Below are 26444 nucleotides of genomic sequence, written 5' to 3'. Positions count from 1 at the left end.
TGGCATGACCAAATGGCTAACTTATACGAGACTTTCCGACGATGGAGCGGTAGTATTCAAATTAGATAATTAAAATATATAAAAATAAGATTATGATAAAGCCTACTTCGTCGTTTAATGATACCAATTAAGCTTTATTTAGACTGAGGTAATTAATATTATTCGCACCATTCGCTAATTTCGTAATTTATACGGTAGATCCTAAAATGGGTTCGGGCACGGACGAGTTGACACGTCACCTGTCCAGATATTCGAGATAAAAATCTCACGGAGACAATCGAGAATGATGTGTGATGCATATCTCAATCTCTAAGGACATTAATCAAGGAAGATAGTTTATAAATTTATCTCTTTATGTCTCCTTTATAGCAACCATATTGACGTTTAGTTATAACATTTTAATTCATAAATACGCTAATTTATGCATGATTATTAAGCATTTTCTTTCATTTTAATGCATAAATATGATAATTTATGCATAATTAAAAGCATATTTTTTTATTTCCATGCATAAATAAGCTAATTTATATAATAATTTTTAATAAAAGTGAAGGAAAATTTTAAGAGAAATTTATAATAAACTGGTCTGTAGAGATTTTTCTACGTGTTAATAAATTTAAATATTAATTATTAATTAATACTTTTATTACGATATTTTTATAAGTTGAGATGATGTTTTCAGGGAAAAATTTGTAAATTTTCTTTTAAAAAATGGGTAGAAAAACTCTTTTTTCATAGAATCTGGTCAAATTAATTACTCTTCTTATACAGAACGATGATGATATCAAATTTGTCCGTGGCCTAAATGCCAAAGTCGGGCGTATTTTAGGCGTGGCACTAATAAAATTTCATCATTTCGGATGTTATAAGTCAGATATTATATATTTTTTCCCTCAACGAAGAATACAGATAACAATAAGTAATAAAAAATGCCATAATTGAATTTGATCTTGTATGCGATTTCTTATCACCATTGAAGGTTAATTTTAGTAATGATACCTGTTATGAGGTATACGTGAAGTGACGTCACAGTAGGCCACGTTGAACTGCGATTCGTGGCGCACGCAACATGCCGCTCTTCAAAAGTGCGCGAGCACCGAGAGCAGCTTAACATTCTCTATCGATCCCGTCCCAGAAGCGGTGTCCATAAATTGTCTTTACCGGCGTTTAGGCTTAAGGCTATCCATGGTGTAGTGTACCAACCCTTCGAGTACAGGTAATCATTAATTGTAGCTCAGTTTTTTATCTATAAGCGCCCCAAATTCTATCATAATTATGCTGAAAATTCTCATCTATCCCCATCTTTAATATTGACTTCACCTGGTCGAAATTTTTGTTAAGCTTTAAAAATCTTACACATTAATTAAGTTAAATGCTTATATAAAATTTTAAAATATTTTATTTATTTTCGTTTCGTTTAAAATTTTATAAATTTAAACGGATTTAGTATATAAGTAATCAATTATGTCTTACTTGATAGGTATGTAAAAATGTTTATTTTTCCATGAATTAATTAAAAAATCCGTTCAATAAACTGTTGTTTTCTTTGTTTAAACATTATTTCCCAATTAATTATGAATATTAAATAGATTTAGTGCTTGTTTTTTAAAGAAATTTAAGAGTATTTTTAAAGAAAATAATTAATTATATTGGAGACTTATTTATTGCATGAGCAATCAATGTTTGCAGCGAGAATCCCTGCTTATTCTCAATGGAGTTGTCAGTATTGGGTCATTGGTTATTGTCTTTATTCAACGACTGCAGACACAACATTTTTAATAAATGGATATTGTTACGATGACTTCTGAACGAAATTATCATTATTCACAAGGAAAAATAAGTTTGTTCCTTATCTAATAGCAGCTATTTTGTGATGTCATTCCTTTTATCAAAGCTATTTGTAAGGAAAATACATTTAAAAAAGAAAAAGAAAAACATTAGATCTATTACTAGATTAGTGCGAAAAATAAATCCGATTTACATAATTTATTATTTTTTATCGTAGGATGTTCGATAAAGCATAAAAATTAAATTAAATATAAAATAAATCATTTATATACACGTTTAATTATAATAAAATTTTAATTATTCTCTCTCAAAAATTTTTCAATAACTCCTGCAAATGTAGCTTCTCCTTAAGTATCAGAGCTCTACAGTGAAAGCACCTTGCATTAAATTTTATCAAATATTAAATATCTCGATCATTTTTTCTCTGATATAAATTGCTTAAGTTTTTATAAGCTAGGAAAGTAATAATTTTCTTAAATAATATACGATATTTTTAATATTTATTATTATAAATAAATAATATAAATCGATAAATATGTCTATGATCAGAATAAAATATTTGTAGCTGCATTTAAGTGATAAAACTTATTTAAACTTTAGAAATTTAGCAATTTATTAAATAGTATATTTTAGTTAATTTAATTAAATATTTTAATATAAATTTATTTACTAGAATGGATTATTTCTCCAAAAAACTAAGGACCCTCCGTCCGATTAAAACTAAATCTCCTAAATACCAAAGAAACAGGGTATTAAAATCTTCTCCTGCTAAAGGCAATCCTTCAAGTTCTCCTTCATCCAGAACAACTGCTTCTCCTAGATTTATTGACAAAGTCAGTATAAAAAAATATATTTATTTTAATTTTATAATTTATTAAATTTAATAATTATCTATTATAATTTCCATTTTTATATTATAATAATAATATTTGAGAGCATAATAATACTTCATTTTGATTCTTATCATCTGTATAAGGCAAATTATAATTTAAAATTATTTAAATAAAACTATTCAGTTGAAAAGATGAAAAAGTAGAGACAATCGTAGAAGAGTAAGGAGAGTGCAGATGATGATGATCTATTTTAAAATATAGTCATTTAAAATGATGCATGTTATAAATATACTCATCTTTGAAAGTTATCATCATAATCTATATTCTTTCAGTAGAAGAATTCTTCCAATTCTCTAACAATCTCAAGTTCTTTATCATTTCTCTCTGTAGTTGCCTTCTCTTTAATTCTTTTTATATTCTTCTTCTAAGTTATTTAACATCTCTATTCTTCTCTCAAGGGGATGTTGGGAAGCGTAATAGAAAACAAAGATGAAGATGATTAAAAATAAAGATTTATATTTAAATATTATCAAAATTTTAAAGGATGATTTACGAGTAAAATTCTCAGATAATTTTTAAGCTATTATAATTTATTAAATATTCAATATTTTATGAAATATTTATGAAATTTTAAATATATTACTATCATTTTTTATATTAAATTTATATCGTTGTATTGAATAAAATCGATGCAAAAATCTTTAATAAATTTACCAAAAATATATAGGCCCTAATAGATTTTAGAAAAATAAATCGGCTCAATTTTAATAACTGAATTATTTAAATATTTACCATAAAATTTCCATAATTATAATAATAAAACTATTAAATTAAATTATAAAAAATCATGCTTAAAATTGAATTTGAGACGTAAACTATGAAAATATATATATATATATATATATGAGAGAGAGAGAAAAGGAATTTAATATTTTATTTATTAATAAAATAAAGAAAATATTTTAATTAAAGTAGATATTTTAATTAAAATTTATTATTAATAATTCTTGAAATTTCATTCCTCGTTCAAACAATGTGTGTATGATATTTAACGTTTCCTAAAATCGATAAAGTCAATAATGAATAATTAATTTTATAGAATATTATGTTTAGTTTTACTTAAAATTTTACTATTAAAAGTCAAATTGTTTTATATAATAAAATAAAACAATTTTATGGAATCAATCCTATGGGATGCTATGAAAATGGAGGATACACCAACCTCTATTGATTACCGTAGAAAATCGTACGGATTGATCCTTAATTCCGAGTAAATTTAATTTAATGTTATATATTTATTTACGAAATTATCTTAAATTTAACCTAAATACGGATTTAAATAGAATTTAAAAGTTATATCCATTTTTTTTCATCTTCGTTATCTTTAAACTTACCAATTTTCCAAATCAGATTTTTGAGATTTTTTTTTTTTTTAAATAATTTAAATCGAAATTTAAATAAAAATAATTTTAAAATTAAAATTTAATGTACGAATTTTATTAAAAAATTATAAATAATTAAATTACTTAATTAATTTTTTTAAATATTGCCTAGAGAAAAGGGTAAACTTCACTGCTTCCAGAATCACTTAACGTAATAAAAAGAATTAAACTACTTAATAATTTAAAGAAAATATAATGTATTTAATTAAAATTTAAAGAAGAATCAATCATAAAAAATAGTATAATTTGTAAAAAGTACCATCTTTAAGCTTAACAGTGATTGATGAAGAATTACTATCTTCATCTATTTTATCTCGACAGCCTATAATCGTATATACTATTATTTCAGCTTCTGTGCGGTTAATCTAATGATTAAGGTAATCCGATCGGCTTAAAATTGATAAAATTATATTTATAATATATAATTTTTAATTTTTAACATTGACGAGTTAATAAACGTACAGGTTTACAGCATAGATAGATACGAACAATGTAACCTTTTTAAGCTTTTTTCTTAATTTTTAAATAATTTAATTTACGATTTAATATGTTTACACAATTACTTTTTAAGTTGTAAAGCCAATTTTAATAATATTAAGCTGCTTAAATGATGTTTAGATAGCTAGAAAAGTTATCTTACAGCCTAATTCCTGCAGAATCGGGGGTTTTTATTATCTTTCTGTGGAAAAATTAATAAAATTTTCGATAATTTATGATATATTATTATATGAAAAGGTTATAAATTTTTTTTTATTTTTTATTTTAATATTCTTTCTGGTTATATAATGGAAGCGAAAATGTCGAGTGTATTTTTAATATTCCATTAGCAAATTCTCCATGGAGTTAACAAAAAATGTATTAAAAAATAATAAATTATCTGTTAAATTAAAAGGTCAAAAAGCAACGAATAAATTAAAACAACGAATTACATATATATCCACTTTTTTTATTATTAATTATTCAAATACTGTATTTCTGATTTATTTATAATGCAAAATAGTAGAGGTTGAAGGTTTTTCCTAAGTTAAATTCGCTCCTTATAAAAACTGTTATAAAAATCATTTAATTAATTAATTTAATTATATTTTAATTTAAAAAATATATAGATATTTATATAATAACTGTTATAAACAATTATAATTAACTTTTTATAAGCATTTTAACTGTTATTTGGAGATAACTCGATACAAAAGTCTAGGAGTTGTATAAGAAAATGTCAGCAAAGTGTGGCTGACATTCTGGCGTCTGTTGCTATCAATAGACCAAACATCGATTATCTTTACCATTAGTGAGCATTTGATCTTTTGTGACGTGAAAACACTTCATGCTGTTCTCCACCCCCTTTATTTATTCTAATACTTAAAGGTTACATTCGCTTAAATAAAAGTTTCTTCTTTATCTTAATAATATTCAACGTAACACGTGTGTCTATTGTTTAAATTTGATTAAAAACTTAACACGTAAACGTACTATTCAGAATTGAAGTGAAATCGGTATTAAAACGACTTTTCTGTCATTTTATTTGAGAATTTTAGTTTTATAATTTAAATAATTTTGTTGTTATTAGTAACTTTTTTCATTTGTTTAAGTGACTTTTTTAAAATTGACATTAACAAAGCCACACCATTAATGTAAGCGCTGCGATGATTATAAATTGTATCGCGGAGTCTTGATCGGATTTTGCATTTGACTAAATTAAAAATGGCGGAAATTTGCATTATTTTTCGTGAATTTTTACTGTTCTTATCTAACGCATTTATTTATTTTTATTAGAGTTATTCGCATCATTTATCAATATTAATATTTTCTTTATCACGTATCAGTCAACGGGATGCTTGCAGCAACGTTTGCATTTTTTTTCTTTTTCGCTATTTTCTTTAATGCACGTCAAAGTAACTTATTAAATTTAATTAATACGTTAAATATAAGAATAATTTTTCCAGTTATTTCTTATTTCCTACTATTAAAAACATTTTTATATATTCTAAAATAAAAAAAAAAAAGTGTAAATATCTGCTGCCATCTACCGTCTTTATAAATATTTAATATAATTAATATTTAAGTAAAAAATTAGGGTGTTGTCTAATAAGCTTAATTATACTTAAAACGCTTTAAATATATTTATTAAAAATCTTTCTTAAATAATTGAAACGTGTAAACGCGTCAAATTTTTTAAAATAACTTTCTAACATTTAAAATATTATAATTTATTATTATTACTTACCCCATCTATCGTAATTTGCTTAAACTAGCATTTATCATCTCTTTACTATTACACCTTTTTACATTTAAACTTAATTATTATTATTATCATTTTTTTTTCTTATATTAATATTTCGGAAGCGGTAAAAGAAAATAATAAAATGTTGAAAGTGAAAAATTGTTATCAAACGACATAAAACTTTTACACACAAAAAAAGAAAAGAAAGATGAAGAGTTGGCAACCTTCCAAACTACCTAGAGACACCTAGTAGATAGGTAAAGAAATAAAAATAATGGGAAAATTTTCGATTTAAAGGTAATGTTCTGTAGGAATAACATCAGTTTAGATTGTTTCTAACCGGAAATTTCCGTCGTTTGTTTGATTGCGAGCTTTTCAAATCGAAAATTCAGCGTCTTAACTTCATTCTTCAAATGTTACAATTAGTTACGTGTTACGAAAATCATCAATTAGTCACGTGTCACGTTTATCCTTGAAGCTATGCGCGCTATTAAAATGTTGATATTATCCAATTTCCGAAATAAATTATAAATTGGTGAGGAATAAAGAAAGAAAACAATATATATATATATATATATATGTATATACAAATATAGTGACAAGGGCGTTGTATTTTATAGAAGAGATAAGTGAATAATGAGTCTTTTCTTTTGTAGCAAATTGGGTTGGGTCTATTATCTTCATCGTAATTAGAATATTAACTTTAACAGAATTGTACATTCGGATATACAATACCAAAGTGTTTAAAGGTCAAATAATAATAATTATTATTTTCCCCCAAATTTTATTATAATTAAGGAAAACTGGGTTAATTGGGTGAATATTCTTTGTTGAAAATAATTACTTTAAATTTTGTTTACTCATTTTACGAATTATTTCAGAAATTTTGTTAAGATTCCTATTTAATTGCTCGGAACATCTTTTCAAATTTCGCTTATTTGACGAATTTCATCGGCAGGTGGCGCCAGGAAATTATAGTTTGCTATCTGGAAATATATATTCATTTACACGTGACTATTTTAAATTTATTTTTATTTATTTATTAATTATTTAAAGACTTTTACTACAGAGAACTCTAAAAAAAGTTGTTAATTATTTATATATATATATATATATTTACTAAATTAAATTAGTTAGAAATGTTCTCTTTTCTATAATTCACTTTTATCTAGAACATTCTAGAAAACTTTCTATAATATGTAAAATTCGGGCCAATTTTTTCCTATATTCCACTATTGCGTTTCTATTAAAAAATTCACGAATTGTACGAAAATACTTCAGTTTTTTTTTTTTCATGAATTTTAAAATATTCAATGCATTATTTCTTGAAATATTTTCCCCGATTTTTCTGCGAAAATATGTCGGCAAGTAAATCATTTTCTTGAAGAAATCTAAGAAAAGATTCCAGAGAAATATTGAACTCAACAATTTAAAATTCTTGCTACAATTAAGAACGAAAGTAAATATTTTTTCCTTTGTGAAAATATTAATGTACATACAGTAAAACCTGTACAAAACGGAACTTGAATAAAAGGGAAACCTGACTAAACAGCAAAAAGTTCTTCGGAACGAAGCGATTTTCTATTTTAAAAAAAAAACCTTTAAAACGGGAACCTGTCAAACCGGAAGAAATATTCGGTACCGGGCGATTCCGGCTTACACAGGTTTTACTAGATAGATCTAGAAAAATTTCTGTAGAAATTTCTCCGCTTGTAGGAAGATTATATAAGACGATTCCTCCAATTAGGAAAATGTTCTTTATTGAATTTCCAACAAAGATTTTGTTTTATGTTCCTGAAATTCGTCTTTATCGAAAGGGCAAATATCCATTTTTTTCTGCTTGGTGATCATTTTTTTACGTCTGATTAAACAAATGCTTTTATTTTCTATCGCATCCATCTTTCTAAGTTTGAATTAAGAGGATTTACAATTGCGAATAAGCGGATTTACTTCATTTTTTTCCTATATTATAAAATTAATTTAAGAATTTGTCGGCTGATATGTTTCTTTAATATTTTTTAAACATTGCAAATTGATATATATATATATATATATATATTTTTTTTTTGTAATTTTTTGAAGGTTATACTTGCGAGGCCCATTATGGTTAATTATCAAGACGACGAGTGTGCCACAGATTTCGATGAAAGTGATTTCATCACGGATTGCCTTCAATGGCATAACAATCTACGTGAAATTCATGGTGTTCCACCCCTCACTTTATCTCATCAGGCAAGTTCCTATGCGAAATCCATTAAGATTTTCTCGAAATTATATATTATCGTGTGAAATTTTTCGAGTAAACGAGAATAATTTTTAAAAATTCCAATGAAATGCAACGTGGAAAAGTATATCTTCGAATTTTTAAATATTTAAAATAGGATAATATCTTTTTATACGGGAATTAATTGAATGTTACCTTAATCTTTCTAGCTCTGTAGCATGGCTCAATTTTGGTCCAACCACTTGGTACATACCAATACATTTTACCATAGAAACAGTAAAGATATAGGTGAAAATTTATTCTGTAAATGGTCATCGGTGCCAGAATTTGATATTACTGGTAAGGAATACTTTTTTTAAGATAAAATTATGTTAGAAATTTTTAAAAATTCGCTCAAAAATTTGAAAATTTACCAAAAGAAAACTGCAATTTATTCAAACAACAAAAGATTTAACTTAGTTCATTAATCACTTTCTTCATTCCTCTTGATCTTCCAGGACAGCAAGTGGCCAAATATTGGTATAGTGAGATAAAACTGTATAATTTCTATCAAGAACCGTCTTTGTTACACGTTCATGCTTGTAAGTTGAAATTTTTTATATTATTTTTACATGTTTTATCTAAAAATTCTTATAATAGCATAAATTACTCCATTATAATAACAAAATTGAACTTTATTCCCCTCACGAAATTCGCATATTATCTTGTCAACAAAATTTTTATGCCGTTTCTAGGCATAATTATGTATCATTTCTTTAATCACCGTTTAAATTGTTAAACATACAAAAGTATTTCTTGGAAATGTCAAGAATCTTTTAATAATTTCATTTAAAAATTAATCATTTCGAAGCTATTTACTATTTTAAATACTGCAAAATGTGACTCGAACCTTTTCCAAATTTTAATGACATTTCTCTAAGACAATTTTTGAAGTTCGATTCATAAATTATACATTTTAAAAGTGAATTTCATTAACATAATTTTAAAATTTTAATAGGAAATTACACGGAAACACACAATTCTTGATAAAATTCCAATTTTGTTGCAAATTTCTCAACGTTTTTTTTTTCTTTTCTTTTTTCGGGTGCTGTTTTCTATGTAAAAACCATTGAATTACGATGTCTAAAATCAATTGAAATTCTATTCCGACGGATAAAACGTCCTTGAACTTTTGTACTTGTTACCTATTTTGCATACTAATGCCCCCTTTTCCCCCTCTTCTCAAATATTCAATCAATCAAGTTGATGGCTAGAGTGATTTTTTATTGAAAAAAAAAATTATAAATTTGATACTGTACTAGCTATTTATATCGCGCACATACATTTTTTAAATTTAAATTTATATACTGATAAGATTTTTAACCTTCATTTTTATCGAATTTTATTTAAAAAAAATAATAACAACAAGATTTAATGGAATATATTATTATTAAGTTTTCTGATAAAATCTTGGATTATTAAAAAATATAGAGTAGAAAATTGACTTTTTTACATTGGATTTGATTAAAATATACAAAATCTAAATTGAAAAATAACATAAAAAAGTCATAAATTGCAACAAATTATGAGAAAACCGAAAGAAAGATGATGTAGATACGCTTCAGATCTTTAAAAAAGAATCTATAGGATGGAAGATATTGCAGAATTTATAATGTATAAGCTTTTACAGCTTGTGAATTCGTGCATTGAAAATGTCAGAATGTGAAAAAGGCTTCAGAATTCTATTGATTTGAAAGAGGTGTGATGTATAATACCATAAATCTACAGCGTGAAAGATAACTTTAGATTGCAAAATCTATGGTTAACAGTCATTAGAGTACTACATTCATTCAAATCTAATGCTAGAAATGTGTATTTTATATTAATTTAGGTTAAGAAATCTTTAAAGATGTACAATATCTAGCTTAAGATCAGAAATAGTTTGCTTTAGTTTATATATATATATATATATTATATATATGTAATGTTTAATATATGTAATATATATATTATAATGCTTAGTTTTCGTGATATATATATATATCACGAAAACTAATCACCTTACAAGTGAATAAGCATTAGCTTATCAACTACAGTATTTTTCGCTTGTAAGGGGCTTAGTTTTCCAGATGATATATAAGCAAATATATGTGAATAGATATAATCTGTTGGTATAATTTACGAAAGAACATTTACAATTGCGACTTGCGAAATGTAATTACGACAATTGTAAGTTTTGCAATTATATTTCAGGCCAATTTACGCAAATGGTGTGGAGAAGCAGCACGGAATTTGGAGTTGGCAAAGCTAGAACTAGATGTGGCAAAATCGTTATTGTAGCAAATTATAAACCAGCTGGAAACGTAATTGGAGAATTCCACGATAACGTATTCCCTCCTTTAAAAGAAACAGAGGAGAACGAAAACGAAGAGACAGAAGAGGATGATTTCGGAGAATGAAGCAAAATCCATCGTCATCATCCTGCTTTTCTTGTCATCCAACTGATACCTTGCTTCATATTTGGTTATTAAAAAAACAAAAACAAAACAAACAAAAAAGAACTCGAAGAGAATCACAGAGAATGATATTTTTTATTTGAATTCCATCCAAAATATTCAGCAGAATTTTTTCCAGTTTAATACAATAAACTTCAAATTAACACAAGAAAAACATTTTTTAAAATATTGAAGTAAATTTGTTTTGAAGCACAAAACGTTCAAAGTAATCGTTTACGTGAGCACATATAAATGTTATATGTATTAACAAGTAGTACACGAGGCTATAAATTAAGTTGATACACTAGAAATTAAGGTAAAAAACACTGTACAGATTTGTTAAATGATGAAGCTGGATGCACACTAGATCTCATTATCAGTCATTTAATTTAGTTAGTTAGCATAGTAGCCCACTTATCTAGATTTTTGTATAATTACATTTATGTTAAATTATATTAAACATCATTAGTTAACATCCTTGTTAAATAAATTTAGAAAAAAAAACTTTTTAAATTATGCCAAAAAATTAGTTAAATATCCAACCTATATTTTCAAATTAAATTTTTTTATATATTGATAAAAGAAAAAATATATATATATATACATATATTTAATGATGATATATTTATAAAGATGCATTTATAAATTATAAACAAAGAACAAGTTTAAAAAAAAGCATAAGATCAAAAGAAAAAAAGAGTTTATTAAATCGTTGACATGATAATTAGTTACTGTTTATATTTTTGTTACAATAAATAATTCATTAAAAATATTTGTATCTTATAAGTTGTAATATAAAAAAATAAAAAAAAAATTCAAGTTGTGAATAAAATAAATTGATTGAAAAATTTAAAAATTAAGTTAATTTCATAAAAATTTCATTGATGAATTAAACTTGAGTACAGCATTAAGCATTGGGATGAATGGAGAAAAGTATCAAGTTTTAAATAAAGGATTAAAGGGTTCATTTAAGGTTAAAATTCCTTTAATTAGCGAATAAAATTCTTGTTTCTAAACCTAGAATCTAACCTCCCTCCTCAAATTTTATGTAAATAATTGCTAGAATATGACGGACTTTTCCATAAATAAAGAGTTAAAATGATCCTAGAATGGCTAAAAGTCGTCCAATTTGAGGAGTAATCCCTGTGTAAAATCCTTAGAATAATTTTTAAATATATTAAATGATTTTTAATCAATCGGAAATAAGTAAAAATGAATTAATTTAATGTAAAGGAATGTCAATGATGTAAAGGATTTCTTCATAAAGGATTTCTTCGGGTTAACTTGTTTTTTTTAGTGTTAAATAATCATTAATTTTGGCGAATAATCGTAATATTCGTTTCGTAGAAAAATTATTTCGATAGATTAAATGATTTTTTAATCAATAAAACATAAGAAATATCATATTGAGAAACGTTAGAATAAAAGAGAAGATGCTGCAATGGATTCGGCATCGTCTCGCCATCCGTTACCATAGTTACAGCTTCCCAGGGATCTCGAGGAATGACGTCAGCCGACTTGATACGGCGCTAAATTACCAATGGCTAGACGAGACAGAATGGGAAAGCTAAGTGATGGGTGAGTTTTACTTTCTTTTCTTTTCCTATTTTAAATTATTCATTAAAAATTCAAATACGAATAATTTTAATTCTGTATTTAAATATTATATATATGTGTTAAAATGTCGTATATGATATTATATTTTATTAAATAATAATTAATAGTCGCGTGTTTTGTATACGAGATAACTTCGTGGAAAATGCAAGATGTTCATCCTTTGTTGTCATTGAATGTATAATGGGAAGGCTTTGATTAAGGATTTTGGTCGAAATTTGGCTATTTTATTTTTTAAAAAAAGGTTAAATTATCATCTAAATCGTTTAAAATTAATTAATTTATCGAAATAAAATGATTGAGCGATTTCTAAACGAAACATCATTAAAAATGGCCGTTTTAAAAAGCTTAAATTGCAGAAAATACGAAAAATAAACTAGTTTAGATAATAAATTGCACAGTTCCACTTCGGTTTTATTGAAAAAATTTAAAAATTCTGAATACATTTCGCGAAAATGGATCTCGTTTATTCGCCGCGCTGGAAGCACTTCTGACAATTTAAAACGCCTTTAACTCGCTTAAACGTATAAAAAACCGATTATTAATCGATTCGACAACGAAAATAATCGATTCGGCACACGTTTTATGCGCGAAGTTTTGTCAAACAATACACGTTACTTGACGACTTTCTTTGAAGTAAAGATCATGGTTACACGACAAGATATAGTGACACGTGACAGTTTCCGATGACATTTTGTCACTAGCAACTGATGCATCAATATTACATATCGATCGCCGGACGGAAAACATAAATTGGTGCCGAAGTATAGGGTTTTCCCCCTACACTTCAGCAAGAAAAAGGGGTTTTCAGAGGAAAATAATGCCATTTAACTCACTTTTTCCCCCCTCTTTGAATCGATGTATAACGAAAAATTTTTTGCGTAAGAATATTTATAATGTATAAAAATTTTTAGCTGGAAAATGGGGAGGGGCAGGATATCTAGTTGAAGAGGAAACGCATTTCCTCTTCCGCTTGGTTCAAATCCAAGAAGATAAAACGTGTTTTGTTTTCGTTCGGACAGAAATTTAATGACATCCAAGGGGAAGAAAATCGATTTTCGAATTTACTTCTAAATTAAACGGCATTAAAATACTTTACAATTCAATTAATTTGCACGCAAATATGCAACGTGGCCCAAAAGATGGTATTTTTATTTTGTATCTATATACAGAATTTTGCTTTGTTTTCTGGATTTTTAAAAAATTAAATACATTCAATTTAACTTAATTTTTTCCTTAACAAGAAATATTTAATTAAGGCATTAATCGATTTTTCTTTTGTTTTTTTTTTTATCCTTGCCACTCGTTGCTTTCCTCTTACGGCAGAAAAATGCTAATTAATGACTAGCCTTAAATAAAAAATATATAATTAAATAAATAGACAATTTGAAATTTGCATAATCTTTATTTATTTTTTTTTAACTTTGAAAGGTATTTTCTTAATTTTCTCTCTTCTTATCCCTTATCGCGTTGTGTCGCGCGCGATGATCGTCGCATCGCTTTCGCGTTGCAATACTTATTGAAAATGCTTCTAAAATTTTATTTCTTTTTATATAGGAAAAAAAAACAATATCTTATGCATTGAATTTTAAAATTACTTTTGTTTTAAACTTTAAAAGATAATCGTTTTAATTTTTTTTTTTTTTTTTCCTTTAATCCATCGTCGCGGCGTGTCGCTTGCGACCATCACGTCGCTCGAGCGGATAGTCAAAAACTTAAAAATTAATTTAAACTTTTTATTATTCTTTCTTCCTTGACCCAAAAAGCAAAATTTTCCATTTTTGCATTTTTTAAATTAATTTTTTTTTTAGCTTTCAAAGCTAATAATTTAATTTTTTTTTTATTCTCTTCTCCATTTTTAAGTTGCGACACGCATGGAGCATTGTAAAGATAATCGAGAACTTAAGAATTATTTAAAATATTTTGAAGTCAAAACTTTATGACCGTTTATAAATATTTGTGATAATTTTCTATACATTCCTGCCGTTAATGGGTACTTCCGGTAAGATATTTCGCGCGCGACGCGACTTCCGCTCACAATCTCTACGTAATTTACGTATCGCGCGATTCCGCGCGCGATATGTAAATCACCCGTTTATACTCAAAATTATTTTATATTATAGATGAATTTATCACAAAATATGACAGATTTAGCAGCATTTAGGATGAACGAGAGATACGTCAGCATCAACAACAACAAGTTGTATCGTAATCAAAGTCTACCAGCAAACAATCCAGTTAAAAGTAAGTTTAATTAAAAACTAAATAAATTTTATAAACTTTATATTTAAATTTTCACGAGTTTTACTTTAATTTAAGGCCGTCCTTTCGATCCAAATGCTATCAAGCAACAGATGTATACAAGACATAACAACTATAGATACCTGCATAACAGCCCGTTGCTATGCTGGTCGGCCGAACTTGCCGAATTTTCTCAAGTTTGGGCCAATAAAATAGCAGAAAAAGGATATTTACAATACAGCGAAAATCCGTGTAAGTTAAATTCTAAGATTAATTAATTTATGAAGGAATAAAAGTAATTGTTTTCGCCTATTTTTATGTAGCTCTAGGTGAGAATATCGTTATTGTAGATCTTCAGGAATGCCCGACTGGAGAGGAAATAGTGGATAAGTGGTACGAAGAGAGGAAATATTATGATTACGACAAACCGGGATGGTCTAAATGTGAGCTTTATGCATTTCCTTTCCTTAGTAGCCTATCCTATATTTAGGTAATGAAGCAGTTTAAATTTAATAGGTGCCAAAACCGAGTTTAACTCAGGAAGCTTGATTTATAATTTAGTGAGATAAGCCTTAACTGGTGTCCTTATCTTTAAGTCAAATTTTATGTATTTTATTGCAAAGGATTTTAAAGTATTATTCTAAAATTAAATTATGTGTTTCTTAATCTTTAGTGTTTTTTAAAATGAAATTTTTAATTGTTCATTTAAATTATAAAATGTTCGATAAAAAGTGATTTCTGTCACCATTTATCATCTATATATATAATCTTAACGCGAATATTATTATTTTCATATAAAAATGTATTAATTAAAAAGTAATATATTTTTATATAAATCTTTTTTATTAAAAAAAAATAAAACTTTTCCTAATCATAATCGTCATATTACGTATTTACACAAACAAACAAAACGGCGGCGCGCGCGATATTAATTATCTGAACTATTTCTAATTAAAAAGTTAAAAAGAAAATTGTTTGCGTGCATTTTAATAGTAATATTAACAAACAGACTATTAATATCAAGTGTTTTACTTAATCTGAATATATTTACGAAGTCATTACGCGCTCTTCGCGACCGTTTGGCACGCGAATTAACGAATATAGGATCAATCGGGACAAACGTGTCGCCATCTGCTGGCGCTTATTAAATTTATTCCGAAATTCATTATGATTATTTTTTTTTAATTTTTCAGCCACGTTTCATTTCTCTCAAATGATCTGGAGAAGCTCTTCGGAGATCGGAGTCGGGGTTCAGAAGTTCAAAAATAAAAATTGTGCCGCCATTGTGGTTAATTATAAACCATGTGGAAATGATAATTTACCTGGAGAATATAAGAAAAACGTTCTTATGCCAAAACCCGTTAACCTGAAGGATATCAAGAAGCGCAACTCTTGCCAAAATTCATTTTAAAATTGAAAAAAACGAGGGAAAAAAAATTGACCATATCTCAATAATTTTATAACATAACCTAATTTAAATGCATCTGTATCCATAATACATATCCAAGTTATTCTGATTTAATTATCTGAAAGATCAAAGCTAATGAAGCATTTTAAAGCTATCAAATGAATTATTTAACAGGAAGATAAGCACTGAATTGATTTCTATCAGGAAGCATTTAACATTAGAAACTGCAGAAAATCTTCATTAATGTAATTAAACAAAACTACTTTGGAAAATTAACTTTTGGAAGATCTTCAATTACGCTAGATGAGAGATGTTATTGATTTTATGGTCACTAACTTTGCATTCGCTACAGAATATCATTTCATTCTGCTAATCCTGTTTTCTACAAAGTAAAATATTGCTTATTTATTTTATGTATTAAACAGAAATTCTAGTCAATGTTTAAGCGGAACAATGCTCTCTATTCCGGATCAATTCCGGAAGGTTACAGAATAGCAAGTGACTTCTTGTCGGAGTTTCGTGTCGAACCACTGCCATCCGCAGTCCGTGCGGACGAGTCCGGCGCTCCAGTCGTTTACATAATAATCTCGTATAGTTTGACATTACTATGCATCGTACGTAACGAGTGTCTCCGGTTAATTATCCGTGTTTAGAATTTCTTTGCCTCGCGTCGACATATCTCGAAGAATTTATAATTTAGTATTCATGCATTTTCTAAAGTGGATGTCGGTGATATTGATCTATGGTGTCTTGTTGCGGGCGCTGTACATAATCATAGTTTCTTTCTCGCAACCTTGCAAAATGGTCTTCCATTAAAAAAAATTAGTGGCTAGAAATTAAGAACTTTTGCAATTTGCTAAACTATATGCAAATATTTTAACATTATTCTATAAAAAGAAATTAAATGCATTATGTAAAAGAAAAAAGAAAAGAAATATATGTTAATTTTTTATAATTTTAATTTTATGAACATTACATCATGCTTAAAAATCTCTTCTTTTTAAACAGAGATTTTTTTAAAATTTATAATATAATAATTAGAATGAGCACAATTATAGTTTGTAAATAATTTTAAATGTTATGATAAAATTTTGGTATATAAGTTATTGTTATAAATTATTAATTAATAAAATATCTCTTAAAAAACTGCTCTGTCTTCATTTATTTTTTTTTTATTAAACAACATTCATTGGCATCCACACAATAAAATCTTAAATTCTGTATATCATTTAATATACAAAATTATACTTCAATGTTGTCTTATATTATAACATTTTTTCTATAGATAAAAATATATTTCATTGCAATGAAATTAATATTTGAATTTCTTCTTCCGATTTCTTGGAGGAGAACTGTCGTACTCTGTACTTTCGTTCGTGTCCATTTCGAGACCGCTGTCGAATTCGGAAAAGGTCGACTGTTTCGTTGCACTGTTTCGTTTATTAAATTTGTTTTTTTGGAATGCTTTGGTATAATTTCTTTCATAATCAATATCTTTTTTATTTACATACTTATTATTAGAGAAAAATGTATCATCTTTCTGTTTATGTTCTTCATTAAGACCACTGTCAAATTCTGAATGCTGAGCTAAATTTCTCTTAATGTCTTTTTTTGGTTTATCAAATGTCCTTTCCAGAACCGAATGAGTCTGTCTTTTCAATTTTTTGTCCGTTGTCAGGCCACTATCATACTCAGAAAATGCATGATCAAACTTTCTCTTAAAACCACCTCTCTTCCTATTTAAATAAATATCATCATCATATACTTTAGAATGCATTACTAAACACAATAAAAAATGTACAGTACTAGCCAGATTCATTATGAGCTAAAATTAAACTAATTATTAATTAAAGTTCAAAATTAATTTATAATTAATTAATTTAGAAGATTCTGGAGAAAAAAATTGACCTGGAGCAGGATTTAGACTTGGTTATTAGGTTATTAACAGACTACAGTTTATTGTATGTTAATCTTTAAAATAATTTATAATTACCTATGTTGATTTTTATCCATATTCAAATTTCTTGATACCGAAACTCCGAGAACAGACGGTGCTTCTCTCAAACAAAAGCTTTTTGCGGCATGTCCAAGATGTAATTCTTTGATTGAAAAGATATGCTTCAGAGATCTCGGATAAGATGCATAACCTCTGGCATAAGATGTGAAAGCTGAAAAAACAAAATTTAAGTTGTTCGTACCGTTTGAAATCCTGATAAAAAAAAATCTTAAATATATTATAAACAAATTTTTATTTAGTTGTTAATTAAGATTGATTAGTTACTGTTTGATATCTTAAAATTAAATAGAGATTCAAGGACTTCCGTTGACTTACCGTTAACGCAAGTTAAACTAATTGTCTGAATAAGCAGAATTCTATTGATTATTATATGGCATACTTAGCAATTAAGAACAGATAAAATGAATGAATACAAATTTATTTAATTTTTTTTTTACCTGTACAAAATTTTATAGCAGCTTTTAGATGAAATTACTCCATTCTGATAATTATAATTATTTTCAGTGGCAAATATAGGTTAAGGGCATTAAAAATTATAATTTGCTTATACTTAATGCTATTTTATTGCTTTAATGGTTATTTAACTGAATTAGAAATCATGCATTGATAGAGAGCACAAATATTGATTCATGTTCTATTGAAAGAAATTATCTTCTTTGTTTAACAAAAAGATAATTTGACATGAAATTATGCAATAATATAATGTAAAGTTTTGGTCAATTGACACTTAAAATTGATGATAATATTGTGAATTATAACAATAGACTTGATATTAATGCATTAATATATTGTTTGAACAGGACTGTCAGATGTCCTTGAATGTTAATGTTATAAAACAATTTAACATATTAGGGAGTATACCGTGCAATCGTAAAGTCCCTCTGCAGCGGGCAGGAAAATGGGAGGAGCTTCTAGGAATGAAGTAATGATGTCACAACAGGTTTTGTGTTGAAAGAGTTAAAGTAAGTTATGACGTCACCACTCAGCTGAGTCACACAGGCATAGCTCACCGTGCATACGATCGCACTGTATTTACAACACTTGATAAAGTATTTATTTATTATATATTTTTTGAATTATTAAGATATAAATTAAAATTTATTTTCTTAATAAATAATTGAAAAAAGTTAATTATATTATTAGCTTAATTTTATTACATTTTAATTCATAATTAAGCTACTTTAATTAGGATTAAAACTATAATCTTGTTTAAAAAAATGGCATATTTTTAGTAAAAAAAAACCAGGATATTTATGAATACATACTTAATTCAATCTTAATAAATGCAATACCTAATCTGAAAGCACAATTATAAATCATATTTTCGAAGAGGAGAACGTATTATCGGAATGTAACCAAAGCTAAAGCCATTAATGCAAATGATGTCTGAAGGGAGAAGAATGTATTGTGAGGGTGTAACTAATGGCCTAAACATAATAAATAGACTGAAGTTTATGGACAGGATGTATTAAACAGTGTATATAATAGCAGCTTAGCTTCTAATATCCATTTAAAGAATGTAAATATATGCAAATTACTTTAATTTCCATGTCCCAAATTTTAAAATGAGACAGTGAAATTTTCAAAACCTCATATTTCTAACTTTCAATACTTCCATGATAAAAAATATTATTATATTTTTGACAGACATCTAATGGCATAAAAATAATTTTCAAACTTGAAAGTAATGCTTCTCCGACCACTACTATCACAAATATTACATCTACTTTTTTTGTATGTACTGTAAATTAAACAAAAATTATATATTAATTTTTTCCTTGGATAAAAATTGATGATAATTAATTTTAATTAAAATTACAGTTATTTAATAAGCATTATTATTTTATTTATTTGAATGGTTCATGCGACAATGTGTGTTTTCAGGAAATGAAATCATAAATTTGGTATTTGCAATTAGATATAATTATGTTATCTTTTATACAAACCATAATTTATTCAAGAGACGACAAAGAACTAAATAAAGAGAATTTGAAGCTGAGAGAAATCCCGAGAAATGTTCATCATTCGATCAAGAGACTGCTTTTGGACTTAAAATTCACAGGAAATGAAAAGTGTATGGCTCAATTTAGACAGCATCATTGCTTATTAACAAATTTATGAACAGGATATATTAAACACCCTTTTCATAAATTAAAATACTTTCAACAAAACATGGTTAAATTACTTTTGGGATACCATGTATACCTGTCCTTAATTGACAATTAAATAAAACCAATTTCCCAGATTTAAAAATGTGTCAAAATTTAATTGGTTGATTATTATATGCGTGCTTTAATGCGTAAATCGATCAATGAAATATAAACAAAAAAAGAAAGGCCGATCAAAGAAATTTTAATTATTTATAATCGATTTGAACACACAACAAGTAAAAAATATTATTTTCAATCTATATATATCTTTAACTTGTTTATAATTGTTCATATTTATTGCAATTGCATTGCTTATTCACATTTATATAAACATTGTAAGATCATCAAGAGATAAGCCCAAAGGAGAGAAAATTTTTTTATGATATTTATTAATATTTTTCAAATATGTGTATGTACAGTATGTTTATAAAAATAATGCATGATCTGATGACTTCTAAATAATCAAATTACCAGATTGAAGATGTTTGGCTATTGTTTGTGATGAATGAGGATGATATTGATGAAATTGTGATGATATAAAAAAAAATTTCATTTAAAACACAGAGTAACTATTAATCCTTTTTAAGTTTTGCATTATTATTTATGATACTAATAAGTTTTCAAAATTCCACAGTATCAAGATGTATAAGAAAAATGACTCCAACAAAAAAATTCATGTTAAACATTAAAAGATAACAATTAAAATTCATCATCTAGACTACTAGGTGATGAATTATGCAAACTATTAAACTGTCTTCTTAAAAGTTAGGAAAACTATCCAATGTTTGCATAAATCAATGAATTTTATCATTTTAAATAAACCAATGAAAATTGCTATCTGATAAAAGTCTAACACTATTAATTAATATTATATGAAATTAAGAACTTAACCCAAAAATATTTCAAATTATCATTTTTTACAAAGTAAAACCAATTAGCCAAACAAATAAAAAATGTTTTACTCTATCTTTTGACGTTTCATAATGTCAGACAACGAATTTGAACCAATGATGTTTGGAAAAAAACAGTTTGATTATCGCCAGCTAAATTTTGACGTTTGATGAACACTGCCAGCCTGTAAGCATATTCGAAACATCACTTGTAAATGATAGAAGATCAGCAAAAATATAACTCGTTGAAACATTATATTATTAGATAAAAATTTAAAAAACCATGTGAATCATTAAGAAAAACTCTTGTAATATGCAATTAAATCATTGGTAAGCGTACTTAAAAATTAATTTTAAAAAATATATTAAAAAGTGTTTATATCAAAGTAAAATATAACTTATGTGTATATGGGCATCTGCAGAAAATTTTCCAGGGGGGGGCAAAGCTTGGAGACAAATAATTACATCAATAAATTTTTATTTAATTTTCTTGGGATTTTTTCACAAGTAGATTACAGAATACAGTATTGCATCAATACAAAAAGACAGATAAAGCATCTCATGGTCAAGGGCATATCTCAATCACATTTACAATTATAATTTGTGGAATTTTTATTTGGTCCCAGGCAGTGGCGTAGCGTGCGTGTCAGCCGCCCGGGGTGGAGGAAAATTTCGCCGCCCTCTTATTTAGGTATTTTTACAAGATATTATTATTTATTGTGAAAATTTGCCCCCCCTAAAAGTGCCGCCCGGGCGGGCCACCCCTGCTGCCCCCACTATGCTACGCCACTGGTCCCAGGGCCAAGGGGAGTCAAATTTTTATTCAATGGAGGAGGGCCAATGCACCATTTTCACCCCTCTGCAGATGTCCTTACGTGTCTATCAATTTACATTCAATTTATAGAACTTTTTCATAGACACAGAAAGATTTCGAAAGTAATGTGAAACTAAAGGCATTGACGAAAAAGAAATCTGCTGGAAAGACCGACAATTAGTTTAGGTTAGGGAATGGCCATAAGAGTTGTCACTATTTAGTGAGAAGAATCAAATGTAACAGATAATCATGTGACACCCAGAAAGTCACTTCTCACACTGAGAACAAAGCTACAGTGAAGTTCTAGCAAGATGATGACAAACATATCCCATTATGCATCATGAGTCAAATCTCACAAGTTGATTTCACATAGCAGACTAGAGCCCCAGGAAACAGTTGAAAAATCACTCAAGATGAGAACTGTAAGTAATTTTGCAGATATAAAAATAAAGATTATATATTTAATTCTATTTATTTTCTTACAAAACAGTCCTTAAAACTTGGGGTCATACTATATTAGGGGTTGTGCTATATTCAGAACAACATGTTCATTTTCAAATTCAAGCAAATCATTTTGAGAGAAATCATTAAACATTAATAAAAATACTCACTCAATTCAGTTTTTTATACTTTAACAAATTAAATGGATAGATTAATAAATACAATTTTGTACTGGATATTTTGAATAGAAAAATTAAGGAAATATGACAAAAATCACAAAAAATCTGAACAAAATAAAACTGAGCTTAATATATATATAGAATTATATAAATAATATAAAAGAATTTTAAAATATCTATTTTAATTAATTATCAAAATGTATGAAAATGATGCTTCCTCTAATAGGTAGAAAGAAAGAAATAAATGTGACAAAGAATTAATGAAGAGAGAGAGATTAAATCTTCTGGAACTAATTCAGAATATTAAACTATTTCTTCCAGTTCACTTTATTATTATTATTCACTGTCACAAAGTATGAGCTGCTTATTCACTTTCTTCATAATCATAAATATTGAGCATTAATCTGTGATTTTTAAGCAACGATTTACTGTACTTCTATAATTAACCAGGCGATTGAAAAGTTGCACACATTAAAATACTAGTTTGTAAATTATGTCAAGTTATTTTATGTCTCCTGCCTCAAGATGATACTATAGTGACTGCTGACTATTAATAGAAATTCTGAAATTTTGTGTGAAAGTCATAAAATTGGCTGCAGTATAACTTTGTTCATTGAGGAAATGAAACGGTTTTCTTTCCAGAAAAAATGGATTTTCACTGTTGAGCATTATTTCATCAGTATTTCACCACAGCACTATGCACATGTTGTGGATGAGTTTTATCAGAAATATCAAATCAAATCAAATCAAATCTTTATTCATAATAGGCCGTAGCCTGTTATAGCAGGATGTTAAAATTACATAATATCAAAATAAATTGTATCTACACAATAAACAATTATATTAACTATAAGATCTCCAAAATTTACATTTCTTTATATTTATCTAAATTTGTTAGGAATGAGCTTGGAGCAGTTGATTACAAAAATTTTTTGCAAAGCTATACAATTTGTATATCTTTGGTATTGTCTCTGCATGGCCTCACATGCCCCTTTCTTTGCATATCCAACTGACCAATTTGTTGTGGCAAACAGGATAACAACTCTGGATTTGCTTCAATCCCGGAAATTAATAACAGATACATTATCAAAAGCAACGATAACCTATTCTTGTACATCCATTTTCCTAATGGCGGCATGTTAAACTTTTTGAGGTCACAAAATTCGACAACTCGAAACCAAGACGCTCGTCTGGAAAACACACCAGCACCCTTTTATCAGAAATATCCAGATTCTATAGTTCTTGCAAGAATTATTCGGCAACCACCTTACTTATAAAGGATTGTGGCCACTATGTTCTCCAGATTTGTCACCTCCATATATTTTTCCCTGGGGTATCTCAAAAGATTTGTGTATAAAATTAATCCACACACAATAGATGAACTAAAGAGAAAAATTATAACACTGATTGACAGCATCAGTTTTTGGCTGCTTCATGAGGTGGCATCAAACTGGTAAAAAGAGTTCTGCCCGCACTCATAAACAAGGAAATCGTTTCAAACACATGTGTAATAACATGATTTGGTTTCGCTTTTTTTTTAGATCAGATTATAAATTTTTATTTTACTACCTTCTGTATTTTCATACATTAACCTCACAAAATAAAATTCATTCCTAACACATGTACGTGACATTTTGATCATCCTGTATAAACATGCTTATAGTGAAATTCAAAAATTAATTAGTAAAAAAATATAATTTAATTTTTTAATAAATAATAAAGCTTAATTAAAAGTAATTTCTTCTTTAACTGTGACATTTGACTAAAAAATCAAAACGACAAGTTGGACTGATAGCTTTGCAGTAAGATGTCAGCTTACCGATACAGAAGATTTAAGTTTGAACTCAATCCAGACCATCACAATTTATTTTGGGTAGTGTAGGTTGCATGCCAATTCCCATTGTTCATTTATGCTGGTTAACATACTGTAGTACAAGCCCACTTGTAATATTTGTAATTTTATGGCCTTTATAAAATATAGCATTAATGTGCTGGTGCCTTGATTAATTAATAAGGTATCAGCATATTAACATTATATTAATCAAATTATTAAATACTTTGTTAATTCCAAATTTGTATATCAAATGCATTTACTTTAATTAATAAAACTTCATTAAATACCTTTTTTTCCCATTTCATGTACAGCAGGGCTTCCATAAACATAATTTTCATACTTCAATTGCAGGTTAGTAGCATGTTCTTCAATAGTTTTTGAATGCTAAATTAACAAAGCATTATTTGTTTCAAATCTATTTTTATACCAAACTAAAACATAATTAATCAAATAATTTTCTTAAAAACTAAATTAAATTGATCAAAAGTTCATTAAACTTTTTTAAATTTAATTTTGTATAGAAGAAAATCTATTTGTAATTAAATTAAAACTAAATTATATTAACTGATTAACGTAAAATAATTAATTTTATTTAAAATAATAAGTACTTAAGTACTTAATTTAATATCACAAGCTTTATGATTTCATAACTGCTCAAATTTTTTAAATTAAAAACTACATGTAGTTATGATAAAAAAAGTTAAATTAAATTAAATATAAGATATAGATAAAGATAAAAAATTAACTAACATAATATTAAATAACAACAAAATAACAATTCAGAATTAATTGAATTGTTATTTCTCCTAAGGCAGAAAACAAAATACAGAATTTCTCATTTAAAACAATAAAAGTAATTATCAAAAAGCTTTTTTTTGAAATCCAAAGTTTATATACTTAATGCTTTTGAAACAATCCAGCTTCATATTCAGGTATATGTTATGAAGCCGGAAACATTTAAATATATATAATTTAGTTTTTAAAAAGGATTAGTGTTTTATTAATTATTTCATTATAATTTACTTATTTTATATGTATATAAATAATGCTGATAAGCAAGAGGTAACTGCACCCACATACAACAAAATACATTTTTGCAATTTTAAAAAGGTAAACTTATTATTAAACTGTTTATTATACCAATAGAATGCAAAAGTTAGAATAATAAAAAGGTACAAATAAAAATACAGTAGAATCTCGTTTTAATGGATCGCAGGACAATTTTTTGGAATAACAGATTTTGGCTCCAGGTCCCACCAAATCAATGTAATTTTACCTCTTTTGAGCAGATCCATAACTCAGAATAACAGATTTTTTTCTAGCTCTGTCTTCAGTAAACACCATATTTTTTTCAATCTTTAATTAATAATTGGATGTTTCTGGATACAGAATTCAAAAAAATACATTGCACGCTGTGCAAACTAAGTGCATAGTTGTCATGGTTTTCACTACTAGTGTTGCAGCTGCTCATTAGTGCCCTCCTATAGCATGTTGATGTACTGTACATGTGTGCAACAAAGGTTTGCCATACCTTTGTTGCGCACACATGTTTGGGAATGTGAAACATTGAAATTGTGCTTGCGTAACAGTAACATTTCGTACTGACAATGTCATCAAAAGAAACCCAAAAATGTCACATCATAACAGCATCATCAAAGCAAACAAGATGGACAAGTTTTTTAACATATCGTGAAGTGCTAATGATCATACTTACTTTGTTGCTTTTTGGCTCATAATGTATGCAGTTTCTGTCAGCTTTGTTACGGCATAATGTACGATCTTGAAATATACATGTTTATATAAAATAGAGGATAGAGATCTCAAGAGACTGAATAATTTCAAGTACAGGTGTTTTTTTATGTAGGGGTTTAAGA

At 27.0% G+C, this 26444-nt stretch overlaps 4 protein-coding genes across 4 annotated transcripts in view; 3 read left to right on the top strand and 1 right to left on the bottom strand.

Annotated features, from left to right (window-relative positions):
- Positions 1-26444, top strand: part of LOC136983714 (cilia- and flagella-associated protein 77-like) — a 233549-nt gene that overhangs the window by 170873 nt on the left and 36232 nt on the right. The gene's annotated exons all lie outside the window — the stretch shown is intronic.
- Positions 1064-11032, top strand: LOC136983694 (Golgi-associated plant pathogenesis-related protein 1-like). Its single transcript, XM_067280507.1, has 6 exons — positions 1064-1216; positions 2462-2621; positions 8367-8516; positions 8718-8847; positions 9006-9089; positions 10741-11032. The coding sequence occupies exons 2-6, from the start codon at positions 2463-2465 to the stop codon at positions 10944-10946; spliced, it is 729 nt and encodes a 242-aa protein (XP_067136608.1). The 5' UTR covers positions 1064-1216; position 2462; the 3' UTR covers positions 10947-11032.
- Positions 12391-17288, top strand: LOC136983695 (Golgi-associated plant pathogenesis-related protein 1-like). Its single transcript, XM_067280508.1, has 5 exons — positions 12391-12560; positions 14720-14840; positions 14916-15089; positions 15161-15280; positions 16031-17288. The coding sequence occupies exons 2-5, from the start codon at positions 14720-14722 to the stop codon at positions 16246-16248; spliced, it is 633 nt and encodes a 210-aa protein (XP_067136609.1). The 5' UTR covers positions 12391-12560; the 3' UTR covers positions 16249-17288.
- LOC136983693 (ATP-dependent DNA helicase DDX31) overlaps positions 17187-26444 on the bottom strand; it is a 42749-nt gene continuing 33491 nt past the window's right edge. The window contains exons 14-16 of the mRNA XM_067280506.1: positions 24858-24954; positions 18239-18413; positions 17187-17981 (exon numbers count right to left, since the gene is read on the bottom strand). Of these exons, the coding sequence (XP_067136607.1) occupies positions 17558-17981; positions 18239-18413; positions 24858-24954 (696 nt within the window). The 3' untranslated portion in view covers positions 17187-17557. The remainder of the gene's footprint in view (positions 17982-18238; positions 18414-24857; positions 24955-26444) is intronic.

The sequence above is a fragment of the Centruroides vittatus genome, unplaced genomic scaffold (genome assembly GCF_030686945.1).
Source record: "Centruroides vittatus isolate TY-2023 unplaced genomic scaffold, ASM3068694v2 contig_884, whole genome shotgun sequence".
Classification (NCBI taxonomy): Eukaryota; Metazoa; Arthropoda; class Arachnida; order Scorpiones; family Buthidae; genus Centruroides; species Centruroides vittatus.
Note: the sequence above shows the minus strand (reverse complement) of the source record. Positions and strands in the feature narration are given on the sequence as shown.